Source organism: Tamandua tetradactyla, chromosome 4 (assembly GCF_023851605.1).
Source record: "Tamandua tetradactyla isolate mTamTet1 chromosome 4, mTamTet1.pri, whole genome shotgun sequence".
Taxonomy (NCBI): Eukaryota; Metazoa; Chordata; class Mammalia; order Pilosa; family Myrmecophagidae; genus Tamandua; species Tamandua tetradactyla.
In genome coordinates, this window is record NC_135330.1 from 104,938,315 (window position 1) to 104,955,195 (window position 16,881).

General features: G+C 42.0%; 1 protein-coding gene across 1 annotated transcript in view; it reads left to right on the forward strand.

Annotated features, from left to right (window-relative positions):
- WDFY2 (WD repeat and FYVE domain containing 2) overlaps positions 1-16,881 on the forward strand; it is a 204,205-nt gene that overhangs the window by 57,045 nt on the left and 130,279 nt on the right. Inside the window, exon 2 of the mRNA XM_077158122.1 lies at positions 11,286-11,353. Coding sequence (XP_077014237.1) covers positions 11,286-11,353 — 68 coding nt within the window. The remainder of the gene's footprint in view (positions 1-11,285; positions 11,354-16,881) is intronic.

Below are 16,881 nucleotides of genomic sequence, written 5' to 3' on the forward strand. Positions count from 1 at the left end.
GTTTCTCTGCCTTCTCTGTGCATTTAATGAATTTAAATGTAAACTTTTCTGTTGGCACAGCTTAAAATCATGCATGTTTTTCAGGAGAGGTCAAGTTATGAGGAATTAACTTTGGTAACAGACTTTCTTCCAAACAGCATGAAGAAATTTTGCTATTGTGGATTCATCTCCACTTTTTATGTTACACCCAGGTACACTTTGATCCCAAAAGGAACAGTGATGCACAGTTCTGTGGAAGTTTATGTGGAAAAGTTCATTCTGGAAGAAAAGTTGATGCAATTTTGATTTATGGGATTTATTAACATTCATGAGTATACATTATGTATCTCACAAACCCACAGGAAGAAAGGTTGATTACCTGGGGACAAGGATATTTAGATACTATGGCCTTTTCAAGATAACATGAGATTTTTCAGTCATTCACAAAAAATTGCCCATTCTGTATCAAGTAAAAATGTACAGGGCTGTTGGATGTTTATTTGGCTTAGCAGGGTAAAGGTGTAATATCACTGAATTTTTAGTTTTACTGCTTCAACTTCCTTTGTACTAACACAAAGCATTTGAGATTCATTTAAATTTGTGAGGAATCTTTAGTCATAGTTACTTTTTTAAAATTAGGCCAGATTGTAAGGGCTTTTATGATTCTGCCTAGAAACTCAGTACTTGTCTCTGTGTCATAAAGGAGAATAGAAGCGTGTTAGAAATAATGTGGATTAATACGAAAGCTGAATTCTTTTATGCCATTTAGAGCTTTCCAAATTCTAGAATTTAATCTCATAATGAAATAAATTTAAGCACTGCAGAAAATAGGTATTTCATCCACTCTACTAACTTCAGAATGACCTAGATACTATTGTCTCCTTTATTATTACCATATTCTAGCATAATCTGTATAATCTGTTTATTGAGACTGTTTGAGTTCATGAATACTTTTAAACAATTTCCGGTAGGATCATTAAGATGCTATGTACCAATTTCTTAACATTTCAGCATGTGATAGATAAATTTGCCTCATTGCAAACTTTTTTTTGTTTAAAGTTTCCAACTAATTTATTTAAATTCATTAACTTTGCAAAGATGTGTTGTGCAACAAATCAGGGTACAAGTTATTGTATTCCTAACAGGTCAAAGGAAAATAAAACACTGCATCTCCTTAGTACATCATGATCAACCCTGGTATTTCTTACACGGACCACATCATCATCTTACGTACACTAAGTTATCAGAACTGAATTTCTCATTCTGTAAGATGACAATTCCAGGCTAGGCAACCTCATCTGAATAGCAGCAGAAATGACCATAGTACATTAATTACTTGCAAACTTTTTAAAGCATAACCTATTCGAGGTTTTTCATCCATTTTCTAGACCTGGAAGTTGTTGTATCTATTCTCTAGAAATAAAGGATTTCATTTGTGAACTCTGTATTAATTACAACAGAGGTTATGGGAATATTAAACCAATTGAAATTGCCAAGTAGATGACAAGCATGTTTAATACTGCTTTAATTAATATCTATTATTGTTTCTGTATACATCATCTCTCAGTATTACGAAAGGATACCGCGGCCTCTTTGTTATATAAGTTACCCACAGTTGTTGATAGGAATCAAGACACTGAGATTTCTTAAAAACAACAATTTATTGTGGACAACTCCAAATATACACAAAACACAAAAATAGAGATGTACCCATCACCCAGCTTCAAAAGTCATCAACATCCTACCAGTCTTGTTTCGTATATCTCTTCTCTCCAGCCTTGTTGGGTACAAGTGGTGGGATTCACCTTAAATGAATTTCAGATCATTTGTATCATTTTAGTCATTTCTCTTGTTAATTCCTCCATATGCATTTATAAAAGAAAACTTGTTCTGCATCCTACAATGCTATTGTCACTCAGAATTAAAGTGATAATATAAAAATATTATTTAACATGTTCAGATTTCCCTAATTTGAACATGTCTTTTTATAGTTGACTTATTCAAAGCAGTATCTAAACAAGGCTTACATACTGTATTTTAAGGTAATTGGGTTTTGATGTAACTTCTTCAGCATCGTCCTGTGTAATTTTCATCAGATTATTGAATTTCCATAGACTTCTGCCACCATCACACATTCACTAGGGTTAAGGATGCCTCTGTTTTGCTTACCTTAGGGCAATTTGTAAGGAGGAGGGGCGGGCAGGCCTGGATGGATTTTCTGTTTTCTGCCCTATCCTTCCCTGCTGTATTTAATTTTGCTAGTGGAAGTTATTTCCCCCAACCATATTCTGACTACCTCATATTCATCTTACTCATGGAGCATTCCCAGTCACCATTGAAATGTAAGGGGTGGTATTGAGAAATGTGCATGGCATGTTTCTTATAAGACCATGGAGAGCAAAGAAAATGGTTCTGAAGCCAATGATGTATATGACTGGATTCATAAGACCCACATGCATTCCTAGAGATCTTTTTTGTCTGAAGTTCCAGAATATCAGGAAAATGGGAGCAAAGCTGAGTTACAGCCCTCATCACAGTCTGCTCATTTCATCTAGTTAAAGAAATGATAATTTTTGCCTGACCTACACTAATTTTCAAACTCCTTTTGTCTTTAGGTAAGAATTAATGTCTTTCAAAAGTTTTGTATGAGTCTAAGGTATTATCTCTTCAGCTATTGCATCTTTTCCCATTCCTTCTATTAATCCTTCTGGAACTCCAGTTATACATATCTTAGACTTTCTCAGCCCAATCTTTTTATTCTATCTTTTCATGTTTTTTACCTTTCATATTTTCCATACTTTGTCTCTGAGGATTGTATTATGGGTTTTTAAAATTTATTTTCCAGTTTATAAATCCTCTTTTCAACTGTGTTTAATATGCTTTATTTGTCAATTGAGATTTTGATTTTGATAATATTATATTTTTCATTTGTTTCTTTTTCCAGTCTCCCTGGTCATTATTTATAGTACCTTCTTCTCAGTCCATATATTTAAAGCTTTTCTTTTACTCTTGAAACATTAAATGTAGTTATGGTATATTCTGTTTCTGATGATTTTAGTATCTGAAGTCTTGTGGGTCCCTCTTTGTAATCTTTTTTTTTTTGCTGATCCTCACTCCTTGTGTGTTTGAGATTTTTTTTATCATGATCTGATATCCGAAATTAATCATTTTCATTAGACCTTCATCTGGGGAAATTCTTTTAAGTGTACTTGAAGTTGAGTACTTCCATAATACTACATTTGATTTTGCTTCTACTGGTGGCCTGAGGGCATAATACATCTAAGACTACTTAATATTCAATTTTCTGCTTGAGGCTTTTAATATGATGCAAGTAGGATAAATTTCTACCAGATCTTCATGACGGTCAGCCTGTAGAGGACAGCTAGATTTTTTTTTTTTAACCTCCTTTACCCAGAAAAATTTACTTGCTGTCCCATTCTGCATGGCAGGATTTCTTTTTAAAATTTCTATTGTGGTACATATATATAACAGAACATTGCCCATTTTACCCATATACAGTTGTACAACTCAGTGGTGTTAAATACATTCACAGTATTGTAATACCATCACCACCATCCATTATCAAAACTTTTCCATCACCCCAAACAGAAATCTGTATGCTTTAGGCATTAACTCCCCATTCCCTACCTCCTCCCCCTCCCCCTAGTACCCTGTACTTTCCTTTCTGTCTTGGGTTGTATTTCTTAGACACTCTTAAACTGAGGGATTTAGCATTTGGTGCTCTTACTAGATTCCCTTTCTTGGCCAGGACTCTAGGCTTTTTCTTCTATATATTCTGCCCAAGGTAGCATTAAAATGGACATTCAAGTACTGCAGGGTTCAACAGAAACTCTTGGATGCTCCATTATTACCTAGAGTCTAGGGTATCTGATGTTTTAAAAGAAGAGCAATAGTAACAAAACAAATTCTTATTCCGTTTTACTAAGAATTTTGGTTGTTTGAGTCGAGGAGATGTTTCAGAGTGATTATTCTGCAACATAGCTGGAAATCAATGAGGTTTTCCAGTTTTTCCAAGAAAAGTGATTTGACGTTTTGACACCTTTCCTTACTTTTAAATATGGGCTAATGGCATCTGTCACCATCCCCTCCACCATCAGTCTGGCTGTCCAGACTGGACATGTTAGCCACCTTTGGCTTCTTTTTCTTCCCTTGCTTGCTTCTTAGAAATGCATCTAGGGTTTACTTCTTCCCCTCTGCTGTCTTGTGGCTTCTGTATTCTAACACCTCTTTCACTAAAGTAGGCTCCCAACATGCCCTGCAGCCGTTAGTTTTTCTCTTTTATCAGTCAACTCGCCTACTCCTGCCAGAGCAATCTTTTGGAAGCATCCCGTTACTCATGCGTACATGGCTCAGAGACTCTCCTTTGTTCCTTCTTTTACAAAATGCCAAGACTGATTTCTCTAAACCCGAAGTTCAAGCGGATTTGAATGCTGAATTTTAGCCCTTCCATCCTGGGCATATTCTGAGCCAAGATGCCTCATCAGACCTGCTCCAGGCCCGTTTGCCTACCGCTGTCTTTTCTAGCTGCTTATCTGGCAGCCCTGAGAAGTCTGCAGTTTTAGAGAGCTGGTCACTTTGCTGCATTATTATTATTTTTTCGTATGGGCAGGCCCCGGGAATCAAACCTGGGTCTCTGGCATGGTAGGCAAGAACTCTGCCTGCTGAGCCACGTGGCCTGCCCACTTTGCTGCATTTTGAGGTGTAAAATCCATTTTGCTGCATGTGGCTGTGCTGGAGGAGAGCAGTCATCTCATCCATACATGCACAGTGGTGGCCACAAGGGTGTCCTGAATCACTGCTCCCCAAGGGTGCAATTTCATTAAGTGCCCGTTGAGCTGTGCTTGTGCGCCTGCCCCCACTGCAGGTGGTGGGAACAGGGTGAGTGGGTAACACAGACCCGTCCCCTTACTTTTCCCCTTAACAGGAGATAGTGACATACATCATCCTGTTAAATAGCTCAGTCTGACATTTCAAGGCTTGCTGTCATGCTTCCTTTGCCTGTGAGGGAGGCCGGCTAAGAGCAGCTGGCCTTGCCGATGCTAATGTTGCACTCTTCTGCTTCTCTCTGGTCACTCCTCCGCACTGCACCCAGAAAGTGTGCGCGTTTTTCTCTTCTCGTCTTTCTTTCCCATTCTTTTTTCATTCTGTTTTGTTTTTGCTTGACCTTTTCAAAGCACCTCCTTTATGCCAAGAACTGTGTATATTAAAAAAGGAAAGCATTGTAGATAGATACTTTCAAAAATCAAAGATAAAAATATCCAGAGATGAAAATTTTAAAAGTCACCAAGGAATTCATCATCCGATGGGGCGTGGACTTGTGCACCACCCTTGACAGGATGATGTGTCATGTCCTTACCTGGGTAGAGGACAGGACGATCCTGGAGCTTACTCTTCCTGAGGCATCCAAGGCTTCCTAGGGGAGCTGATGCTTATGTGGAAGGCGAGTGTGCATGTAACACGGTGAGAGGGACCGAGACTGGCAGAGTCAAACTCACATCTGAGGCTGTGCTTGAACAGAAATGTGCAGAATACAAGGCTGTCATTTGCAAATGCAAAATAGTGTTTATTAATAATGAAACTATCTAGAAGTAAGACCACTTGGGAGCTCTTGCTTCTGACCCACTGAGAAAGACAATTCCGTATATTTTGTCTTTGTGTGTCAAGAAAAAAAGGTCGCGCTTAATCTAATTTTATTTTATTTACTTGTCTTTTTGCATGGGCAGGCACCGGGAATTGAACCCGGGTCTCCGGCATGGCAGGTGTGAATTCTGCCACTGAGCCACCATCGTACCACCCTTAACCTAATTTTGAAACATCATTTTATAGATTTAAAAACCCTGAAGATATTACCACTTAATTGTTTTTGCTTTGTCTGTTTTTTAAATTATCAAATACTCTGGCTTTCACAGCCTTTGGCTTGAGAGAGGTGACCAGAAAGTTAGCGGAGAGGAGATGGCTTTGATAAGCCTGCATGCTGAAGAGCCCTGCTGCAAAGCACCAGCACTTCCCGGGGTGTGGCACTATAAAGCAGCCACGCCTCTTTTCCAGCCACCAATTGCTAGGTTGCTCCAGCTATGTGCTAAAAAAAAAAAAATACTGTGTCTGTGATTCAGCAGAGTCGTTTAAGTTGGATGTAGCAGGCTCTTGGAAGTGAACAACTGAGTCTCTTGGCTGAGACCAGAGGTCAGCGCCCGGCCGAGTCTGCAACCCATAGTGGCCTTGACTCCTTCCCCACAGCTCATGCATTCTCTGTCTCCTAGAAGATTTGCTTCAGTTTATTAACTATATGGGACTCACTGCACGCAGTGGGAACTTAAACTTTTTATGATTAATAATCGCAAGAAGTCTAATAACTATAGAGAAGTAGACTTTTCAGATATGTCGTCTCAGAATTTCTGCAACATTCTCTGTATTAGAGGCATAGTCCCTCTATAAACAGATCACTGTAAAAACTCCAAAAAGACATTGACAGAATCCCACTGCTCAAAGTTTTTCAGTTAGTTTTCAGATCGCTAGAGGCTTCCTTCCTTTGTTTGTATTGATGTTTCGGTTTATGATCCATTAGAAAAATATTCACAGTGCCCTCCCACCCTCCCCAAGTTACTTCAGTAGTAGCAAAAATAACAATTGTCCCCTGGGAAATGAAGCACATTGCTATGGTAACTAATGAAGGTTGCATCATTCTAGGGCACATTTTTAAAAGCCTGGATTTCAACATGGGTAGACGCCCCGTCTTATTTTATTCAGTAGCTTAGCAACCTGTGGTATACTGTTGGCCGCCACCCCCAGTCTTCCCTCTCTTTCTCAGAAGAATGACCTATATAGATGGCTTTTAATTGTAGGCACGATTTCCCTGTGAATTTGGTTCAGCTCCTAGTATGTTGATAATGACCTTATTTTCTGGACCAAAAAATCAGAACACATGCTGTGTCTGAGAAGCAAGAAAGGATTTTCCCTTTACCTCCTTGGTTGCTCACTGAAAGGTCTTTGCAGATCTTCTCTTTATACCCCTTATGTGGTTTGACCCCCAAGTCTGAATGTGTAGCTCAGGTCCCACCCTTGGATTCCAGGTAGGCAGTTCTTCCACCACAGTCCTGGCTGGATCTTCCCCAGACTCAAGGGTGTTCAAAATGAACTCAGCATCGCCTTCCACAAAAGCACTAATTGCTGCCTTACCGCACCCCACATCCAGTCTGCCCCCCAGTTCAGATAATTGTACCTCCCAAAGGCTCTAAAATCTGTCCCCTTCTCTCTTCGAGGCCCTCATCTTTTTTTGTCTGGTTTAATGCCCTCAGCCTCCAAACTGGCTCCTTCTCTTCCAGTCTTCCCCAAAACATCCAGCTCCCATTGTCCTTAAAGTTTAACCCAAACTCTTTACCAAGGCTTGGGAGGCCAGCGTACCTGCTCCTCTGTCCAGGCTTGTCTCTCCTGGGGCCCCACCTTGCTCCCGTCCCTGCCTATTTTTGCCTCCCTCTGCAGCATATGCTGCTGCTTCTGTTAGGAACATGCTCCCACTCTCTTAACTCCTTTTCCTCTGCCAAAGGCCTACTCATCAGTCACTTGACATTGCCCCGTCCCCGGCGCCATAGTCAGTTAGTTGTGCCAGGTGTTCATATACCTCTGCTGTTACCTTGCTGTGGTATAATGTTCTGCTACACCCATCTTGCCCAGCCGAGTAGATGATGAACTTCCAAGGAACAGATGGGGCACTTGTCTGTCTTTGTGGTTCCAGTATATCTCACGCACTAGTCCTAGTAGGTGTTTAATAAACGTTTGTCTAATGAATCGATGAATCAACAAGTCAATACACAAGTAGAAGTGTACTTGTGGGGCAGAATTCCTTAACTTCTAGATGAGCTGCCATGGCAAATCCAAGTTGTTCCAACCCCTGTAGTCCATTGGCCTCCATCAGTGGAAGCAGACTTTTGAAGATTGCTGAAATATAGAACAAAGGGTATACTTTGTCTGGATAGGATGATGGGCAGATAGACAGATGGATGGATGGGTAGATGGATGGTAAGTTCAGCATTTGTGTCTGATGAAACTCTACCATAAGCTTATTGTATCAACACAGTTCAAAACAAGAAAATCAAAGACAAACTAAAATATTTGCTTTCTCAAATGAAGAAAGCATCTGAGTCCTGCTTGATTAAATGCTTGCTCCCCACTGGCATGACCCTACTGGCTGCTAGACTGAAAGCTGCACTTTGAGGAGGTCACACCCATCCCATAAGGCGGTGCCTGAGTCAGGCGCTGATTCGGTTCTTTGCAGGGAGGGACGGGGGACAAGAGGCAGGGTGGGAATGCCTGTTGCTGTCTTTGTTAGGGTGGGAGCAGGCCTGGGGCTGTAGTGTTAAGGGTCTATATTCCCTTCACGTCTCACCCCACTCCAGTTTACAGATTTCTGTAGACCAACCCAATTTCTTTGCATTTCTGCACAAATCCTCGGTAGAGGTGAAATCACAGAACTTCCTGTAGGGAGGGATTTCTCACTGATGGTTTTGATCTTTCGCAGACAGCACCAGTTTTGGACCTGACTGGGTACTTGGTGTGGGAGCAGATGTCAGGTGTGATAAAATGTGGTCCCTTCTCTGATTTTATTTACGGCTTAAACTGTAAACAGGTAATAGTGGAGTTACGGTAAATACCATTATTTTGCTAACAATTGTTTGAAATTAAAAAGAAACAAAACTTTTTTCTTAGATTTGAGGAATAAGGGCTAAGCTAGAAGTAATGTTTACCTGTTGAAACGTGAGCAGCCTTATCCCATATAGAATAAGCATATTTTGTTTTCAAAATAGCCTGGCTGCTGGACCGAGGTCCCCTGCAGGTGATTCATCTTGTGAACTTTTGAGGTGCACATCTCTTTCCCCCCAGCTGTTTGCCCCCACCTGGTGCTGAGGCTTGAGGGGAGAGCAAGAGGCCAAGGGAGCTGAGGCCCCCTCTGGGCTGCCTGTGCACCGGCTGCGTATGGAAGGCAAACGGACAGTTTCCCTGCATTTCCGCGAGTCCGGCTGTTTTCTTCTCCAGTACACTGACCTCTACTGGCCAAAGCCTGATTGTTACACTCAGGATTATTTTCTTAAAAGCCCTTTTCCCCCCTCAAATTTTTTTTTTTTCTGTTAAGAGCTTTTCAAGTTGCTTTTTAATATAACTTTAAGAAAAATTAGTACTTCTTCGCTTGGTAGAGTAGTATTTCCATTGATCTCGGAAATTCCCAGCTATCCAAATTAGACTTTTGACCTCTATGAAGCAGTACCTTTTCTAAAAACTGCTTTTGTGCCTACTAAAAAATAAGAACAAATATTCTTATGTGAGTTTAATTTTGATTTCAGAGTTTCTCGGTTGCTCTCAGTGCATATTGGTATAGGAAAGGCATTTAATAAAGAGAGAACAGAATTCAGAGTGCTTGCATCCAGTCCTTAGCTCAGGCAAATCACGTAAACACTCTGGGCCTTAGATTTTCATCTCTGAAGTGATGCTTTGTTTATCATAGGGCTCTTGTAAGGATGGAGTAAAGTGTTTGGGGGGCTATAATTTCTACAGAAATGTTCCTTATTCTCCTAAGCTTATCTTCTAGCAGGATAAACTAGATGATAAACACACAGATAGGTAGATAGATTCCAGATTGTGGTAAGTGGCGTGAAGGACATAAATAAAGTGCAGCAATAGAAAACGCCACCTTTCAAGACCCAGCACCTCCTCTGGGACACCTTCCTGGCTGCCTCCCCTTCTCCACGGATGAGTGTCCCTCCTCCCTGGCCTTACTGCATGTGAAATAGTGCATAGCTTTTCCCACGCGCTGTTGATGTGAAATAGCGCATAGCTTTTCCTACAAACTGTTGATGTGAAATAGCACATAGCTTTTCCCACGCGCTGTTGTGTTTATTAGTCTGTCAAGGCCGAGCACCTGCACGCACTTGGAACATAGTACATAGTAGAGCCCACTCGCTGCATGTTAAATAAATGCATCAAGGCTTGGGTAGGTAATTTGCAGGACACCTTTGTAGGTTGAGTGCGAAATCCCTGCATCAAGGATTACAATTTTCAGTTAAGTTGGCAAAACAGGAAGAGTGTTTGGTCTTGAATACTCCCAAGCTGTGGCTGGTTAATGCGTTTATGAAACAGCAGTGATGATGGTGACAATAATAATAACAGTTGACAGTTACCAAGTGCTTGCTATGTGCTGGGCACTGTGTCGAGAGCCTCCATTTAAGCCTCACAGATCTTCAAGAAACAGGTTCTGATTATAGTTCTCATCTTCCATTAATTAGGAACTCTTGGGTATCCTGGACACTTGAGACCCAGATGTTCAAAGCTGAACTTGGGATTCTCACCCCACATCTGGTGCTGTTCCGGTGTACCTCCCCTTAGTAAGGGACGGCATCGTCCATGCAGGTGGACAGATGCACAACCTAAGGGCTGTCCCTGTCACTCCTCTCCCTGGTCTCATGACCAAGGTGAAGAGAGTCTGAGGGCTGGTGACAGGCAGTGATGTCAATGGCTCCTTCTCTCTGCCCTCAGCAGGTGCGCGCTTGTCCTCAGGCTCATCACATCATGGTTAAAGCTGCTGCCCCAACTCCAGGCACTGTCTCCACCGACTCCTGCTCTAATACTAGATCGTCGTACTAGCATTTGCTGGAAAAAGAACTTGTTCATGACAAGAGAAGGCTGATTCAGTGCAATATGTATTTGTCATTGATGCGGGGAGGGCGGAGTGGTTAGAGAAAAAGGGATGAGTTTCCTCTTTAGAATGAACTGACGTATTAGTGAGTGAAAAGAGCATCGAATCTCTGTCGGAGCCAGTATGAAATAGGAACTGTGCAGAGGCCATCGATGAGGAGTGATTGTTTCTGCCCCGGGGTGCTAGGGACAAGTGGGGAACCAGAGAAGGCTTCATGGGAAATTGGGTTTAAACCCTACTTTTTATTTATTTATTTTATTTTTAAACGAGCTATACTAGTTGTGCTAAGTAACACCTGTTTTCTCCCCAGGCAAATGGGTGCTTCCAGCAGACTAGGGCAAAGGTCACATATTTGAAAAGACAGAACAACAGCAACAAAGAACAATAATAATAATTAATTTCCCAAACACTATCACTGTTATATAGTGGATCATATTTAGAGAGTCATATGTAATTCTAAACCTATGGAAACCTTAAATTTAAGGAGTAAGAGATATTTAGAGAGGCATATATATGATTAAGAGTCTTGATTTCGGTGTGTCAGCATCTTCCCATGACTAAAAATACTGTGATTTAATGCCCACGTTTTCTTCCATTGTAGGACAGTTCGTGTGTGGCTAAAGAGAGACAGTGGACAATACTGGCCAAGCATATACCACATCATGCCGTGTAAGTATCTGGATCCCTGTATTAAGAAACCAGAAATGCATCCCAAGCTCCCTTCCTTCCCAGATTGCCTTCCCTATATTTTCTTCTTGGATAGGGAAGACCAAGGGATGGGATTATCATTATAATGGGAACCACTGTACTAAATCATTTTAGATTTTCTAAAGCTTTCAGTATGTAAAATAAGGAAATTGTGCTGAAACTGACTACATATTCATAGTTTCTGAATAAGATAAATGGAAGATGGGCCACGGCACATAGATGCTCTGATTGCAGCAGTCTCCCTCTTTTCCAAGTTTTTGTTTAAGTTTTTTTGTAAAATACTTCCTAGACAATTCAGAATTTTTCCCAGTGATTACATTTGTGAAGTAAATTTGTTCTTGCATTATTGCTATATCATTTATCCAAATTCGTGACATTCAGCATTGAACATTCAGTTCTCAAAAGGATTTGCTTAGGATTGAAAAGTTCTAATTAGAAGTCAATGTCATTTCTCCCAAGATCTTAGCTGAGAAATATATCTTTGCACTCATATTAAATAACAGATCTTCCAAATATACTTAAAAAGAAAAAAAAAGTTACGAGTGATTCTCAGCCTGTCCCACTGGCAGAAGTTTCCCTGCAGACAGATAGGAGCTGCCCCTCTGTCTTAGTGTCCTGGCTGCTAGGACAAATACCACATGATAGGGTGGCTTGCTGACAGTAATTTACTGGCTCATGGTTTTGAAGGCTGAAGGGCTTGCTTCCTCCCGGATCGGCAAGCCTTGGCTTGGCTTTTCCAGTCCCGTTTCCCGTGGCAGTGTCCTCTCTTCGTGATCCCGCTAACTTCCTGGCTTCTGACCCCTCCCCGTGACTTTCTCCTTATAAGGCCTCCATTAACAGGACTAAGACCCATCCCTATTCAGCTGACCACACCAGAACTAAAACAGTGTCTTCAGAAGGTCCTATTTATAATGAGTGCACAGTACAGGAAAGGGTTTAGGATTAAGAACATGTTTTTTATGGGGTACATAACTCAAGCTGCCATACTCTCCAAAACAGAAAATTTCTTTTTAAAAGGTCTAGTATTTTATCTTTAAAATGAATGTAGTTTGGGCATCCTATTCCATGTTTACTTTAATATAAAGTAATTATTTAAATTCCTTTCTCAGTTGTATTAGTAAACATTTCCTTAACCCCCACCCTTCAATCTTAATTAAAATTGACACTCAAGGAAAATCGCCCAGGCTTGGTGTTAGGCTCAGACTTGCTGAAATGTGCACCCTGACCCTTGATACAATCACCCCAGTTTGGAAATTACATGTCAGAGTATATAACCAAATGGATTCATGCTAAACTGTACATGTGATTAAGACACTTCTTGTAATTTCGAGTCCTTAAATGCTTCCCTCAACCTGGTCTGCCAACAGGGACACCAACATATGATATAGGTGAGCTTTCCTTTTAAGATGTGGCAGAGATGAAGGTTTAGGTAAATGGAAAAGCACAAGAATTCTCTGATTTTTTCCTCCTGATTTTTCATTGAAGTAACCAGTTATATCTTTGGTTTTGCTTCTTCATCAAACTTGACCCAGTTTGTAACAGGAAGAGCTGAGAAAAGAGCTCAGTTCCAGCAAGTTGAAGTTGGCTCCAGAGGGTTGCAGCCCCCAAGGCTGGGCAGACCTGAGTGGGATGATAGGGAGTGGGGCTTCTAATAGGGACCTCATGGAAGGCACGGGGTCCTCAGCAACTGCTTCCCCCCTTCCCTGGATACACACACACACACACACACACACACACACACACACACACACACACACACGTACATATTTTGGTGTCGTTCTCTAATGCTCACTTTATGTGGACAACACTGAGAATGTAAGAGTTTAAGCTGTGTACAAACTAAAGGTTGTTTTGGCTCCTGCTCCTGGTATAGGTGATCAGTAAATACATACCAAAGGAATTGCAAGAGGCTGAGGATAAAGTTGAGTTTCCCTAAGAACATGTATCATTCTCTACCTAATAATAGAACATGAGCTTTGAGAAGTACCCTATAATTATGCATATACTTTACCAATAGCGTTTTACTAAAGGGAGTAAGAAAGGTGGTACTTTGCTACTCACAGTGTGATTTGTGGGCCAGCAGCATCAGCATCTCGCAGGTCTTATTAGAAATGCAAAGATTGGGTTCCACCGCAGACCTACTGCGCTTCAACAAGATCCCCAGCTGATTTGAATGCATATTTAAGTCACCTTAAATGACACTAGGGCCACCATGCAGATCTCTGCACATGTGGGTGTATATACACACATGTAAAGCTCATGCAGTGTATTGTGTGGGTTTGTAAACGTGTGGACATAAGCACACGTTCTAGTCAGGTAGCGTTTACTGAGCAGCTACCGTTTGCAGGTAAGGGATTTGCAAACGAACCAGGTACATATATCTAGATGTTTACTTAATCTTTCCTTGGTGGGTGGCTCTGCTACCACGGAGAAGGTTTAAAAAAAAAAAAGGCCATGCACTTCACAATTGGTCATAAATTTTTGTGATTCAGAATCTCATGCATTCAGATGACTTTGCAAAAGGTTTCCTGAGTAAAAACTGAAGCCTTTTTTTTGAACTTGTGAAGAGGTAGACTCTTAATACATAAGGAAATAAGCTATATTTTCTGTCAGAGATCAAGAAATCGCTTTGAGTTTCCAAGGGCTGTTCAGTAATCCTTTCTCCTGAGAGGTGTTTTGTTAAGAGGTTACTTGGTATTATCCTAAAGTCATAGTTAAAAACAAGTGAAAAAGTACAGTATATCTGGAGGTGACAGGGTGGACACCACAAGTCAGAGATGTGACAATACTCTGTTTATGGTAGTATATCATAAGCAGTATTCTAGTCCAGAAGAAAACACAAAATATCCTGAGCATTTAAAATGTAGCCTTTTGTTTATTTTGTCTATTAAAATAACTTTTAAATATAGCCCCTTTGGTGTTCTGGACAAAAGAGTAGCTGTTTTGTAGCTTTGAGAAGAATGTGAAGTTTAATAGAGGAGGAGAGGGGGTTGGTTAGGTGAAGAGGCTGAGTCTGGTGGCAGGGAGACTGTCTGAAAGGCAGAGGGAGAGGGAGCGGCCATCATCGTCAAGCACACACGTGCTGCTTTGGGGGAGTCTCACCCCTTCTCTGAGATCTCTCTACTCCCTCTGCCGGAAGGCGTAGGAGAAAAGCTGACTTGCCTAAGTGAAGGCCGATTTTCCCAGGAATTTAGAATTGGAGTAGGAGACGCTAGCCTCAGTTTGCTGTGTTAGGAACACGCAAATCCCAGCACGTGGGGCGACTGTGCTCGCAGAAACGGTGGAGCTGACCTGCAGGTAGACTCACCTGGCTGCCGTGGGAGAGGGAGCCCGATGGCTCCCCTCGTCCCCCATAATGCCCCAGAAGCGAGGTGCTGCTGTTGCCTTGTGGTTGAAGATGTATGTCCCTGTCCAGGTGAATATGGCCATTTGTGACTCAAGTGGGTTGGTGGCTTGTACCAGCAGGAATTTGGCCAAGCCTAGCTGGGTTGTCACTTCCTGATTCCTTTGCATTCGGTTTCTCCTGTGTCCTTATGGCCTTTAAAGAGAAGGGGCTGAGCCATGGCCCATTGGCGCCGAAAATTGGCCACGGTGAAGGCACGCAAAGAGGGAAGGCAGACAGTAATACTTCGTTTGCCTTTAGCCTCTTTGGACAGTTTGTGCAATGGATGTTAGCGTGCTTCCTCCATACCACACACTGTGGGACTCACTAAGGAGATAGTGGTTAAATGCAGCTGTTGGCCCTTGCCTTGATGGCGTTTACAGTCTGGTGGGGAGGGCAGACGTAACCGTGTGCCCCCCCGGAGGCTTGGGGGTCATCGAGGCGTGAGGAATGGGAGCCTGGGCAGGAAGGTCCCTGAGGGCAAGTCCTCTTAAACCCTGACCGGGATCTGTAGAGGCTTTGGGGTGGTTGCCGACTTTTATAATTTCCTCCAAGTTGATTTCTATGGATGAGTAAGGAATAAGAGCATTTCCTTATCGAATAGTCTTTCAGAAAAGATAATATCCTCTTGAGGTCCCTCCTGTAGGAGCTGCTAATTGCTTGTGACAGTATCAATGCACATCGACCCACTTGGGACCCTTCTTGAGCTTGGAGGCTGGAGAGGGGCCTTCCTGAGGGTGCAGGGTTGGAGTTTCAATTGCAGCTATAAGTGTGATTATTTATTCCAGGCTTCTGTAATAGATGCTTTCAGCTACCTCGTTTGCATCACACAACAGAGAAGAAACACACACAAAAAAACATAGGCATTCCTGTTTTCATGGCTGAGTTATTTTAGATTTACTTTACCAACTAGGTTTGCCATTCATGAGGTCACACAAAGGGAAGGAGGAGAGAAATCTAAAGCAGGAGCCCGGGTGGCAGGTGTTTGAGATCTTTCTTACCCTATTAAAGTATTAGGTATCGGGCCTGGGCCATTACTGCCAACTTTTCCCCTTGGGTGTGGAGAATAGGCAGATCAGCTTGGCTGCCAAAGACAGAGTGAATAGAAGGCTTACAGAGCCCGAGCCTCAGGAAGTGCCACGGGTTGGAGGGTTGGAGAGCCTCTGTGGGTTTTGTTGTTGCCAGAGCGGGCAGGTGGAATTTACTTTGGCTCTTAAGTGTTGATGAGTTTGTCCCCTAAGCAGTGAACCAAACACAAGTCAAACAGAAGATGCTATTTCAGAGGTGATTAGAAATAAATGGGTGTGCCTACCAAGCAGTAAGGGGAGACATATTTTTTTCAGCTCTCTGCCTTGGCCTGGTGGGATGGCATTTACCCAGGCTGACGTTTTGGTTGGGGACTTCAGTTGTCACACAGAGATAGCCCCTAACCTCTCAGTTCACTTTGAAGGTATAGGAAGTCAGGCTTTCACTGAAAACCATCACTTTGAACTGCCTGTGTCTCAGGTTTTAACAAAAGCCCAGTTGAGGGAAAGGCAGTTTATTTGTGGTGGGCACAGGGAAATGCTAGTCATTGGTCTGTATTCTGAGTTTCCCCCTTCACATTAGCCCCGGGCAAAGCTGCTTTCGTGCCTGGTGCTCCTGCTTACACAGATGTGTGCAGGAAAGGCTGTCCGGCTGTTTTTGAAGTAGATGTCTACCGTGACACCCAGTGTCCCCTATGTGGGAATAGTCTTCAGATGTGAGGGTCAGGAGTGCCTTTAATTTCTCTAAAGCAGGAATTTCCAGCCTACCAGTGCAGTCCAGATGGATTATAGGCCCTGAGAACTGATCCCCTTAGCTGGCCGGGGGAGATCCACTCATTTCTGGCTCTAGCAGTCTCTTCCGTCTACTCCAGGGGCTGTACAGATTTGCTTTTCTGTATGCATTATGAACTGAGAAAGGTTGGAAAGATAAGCTCTAAGGAAATGGTACTTGGCCGTTATGGATGTGAACCATTGAACCTGTCATGTTTCCCAGCACATCTTTATTTTAGTTTTTTTTTTCTTTCTCTGTTTTTATCTATTTTTTCCTTAGTCTTGTTTAGTTTTATTGTACCTGCTTTTTA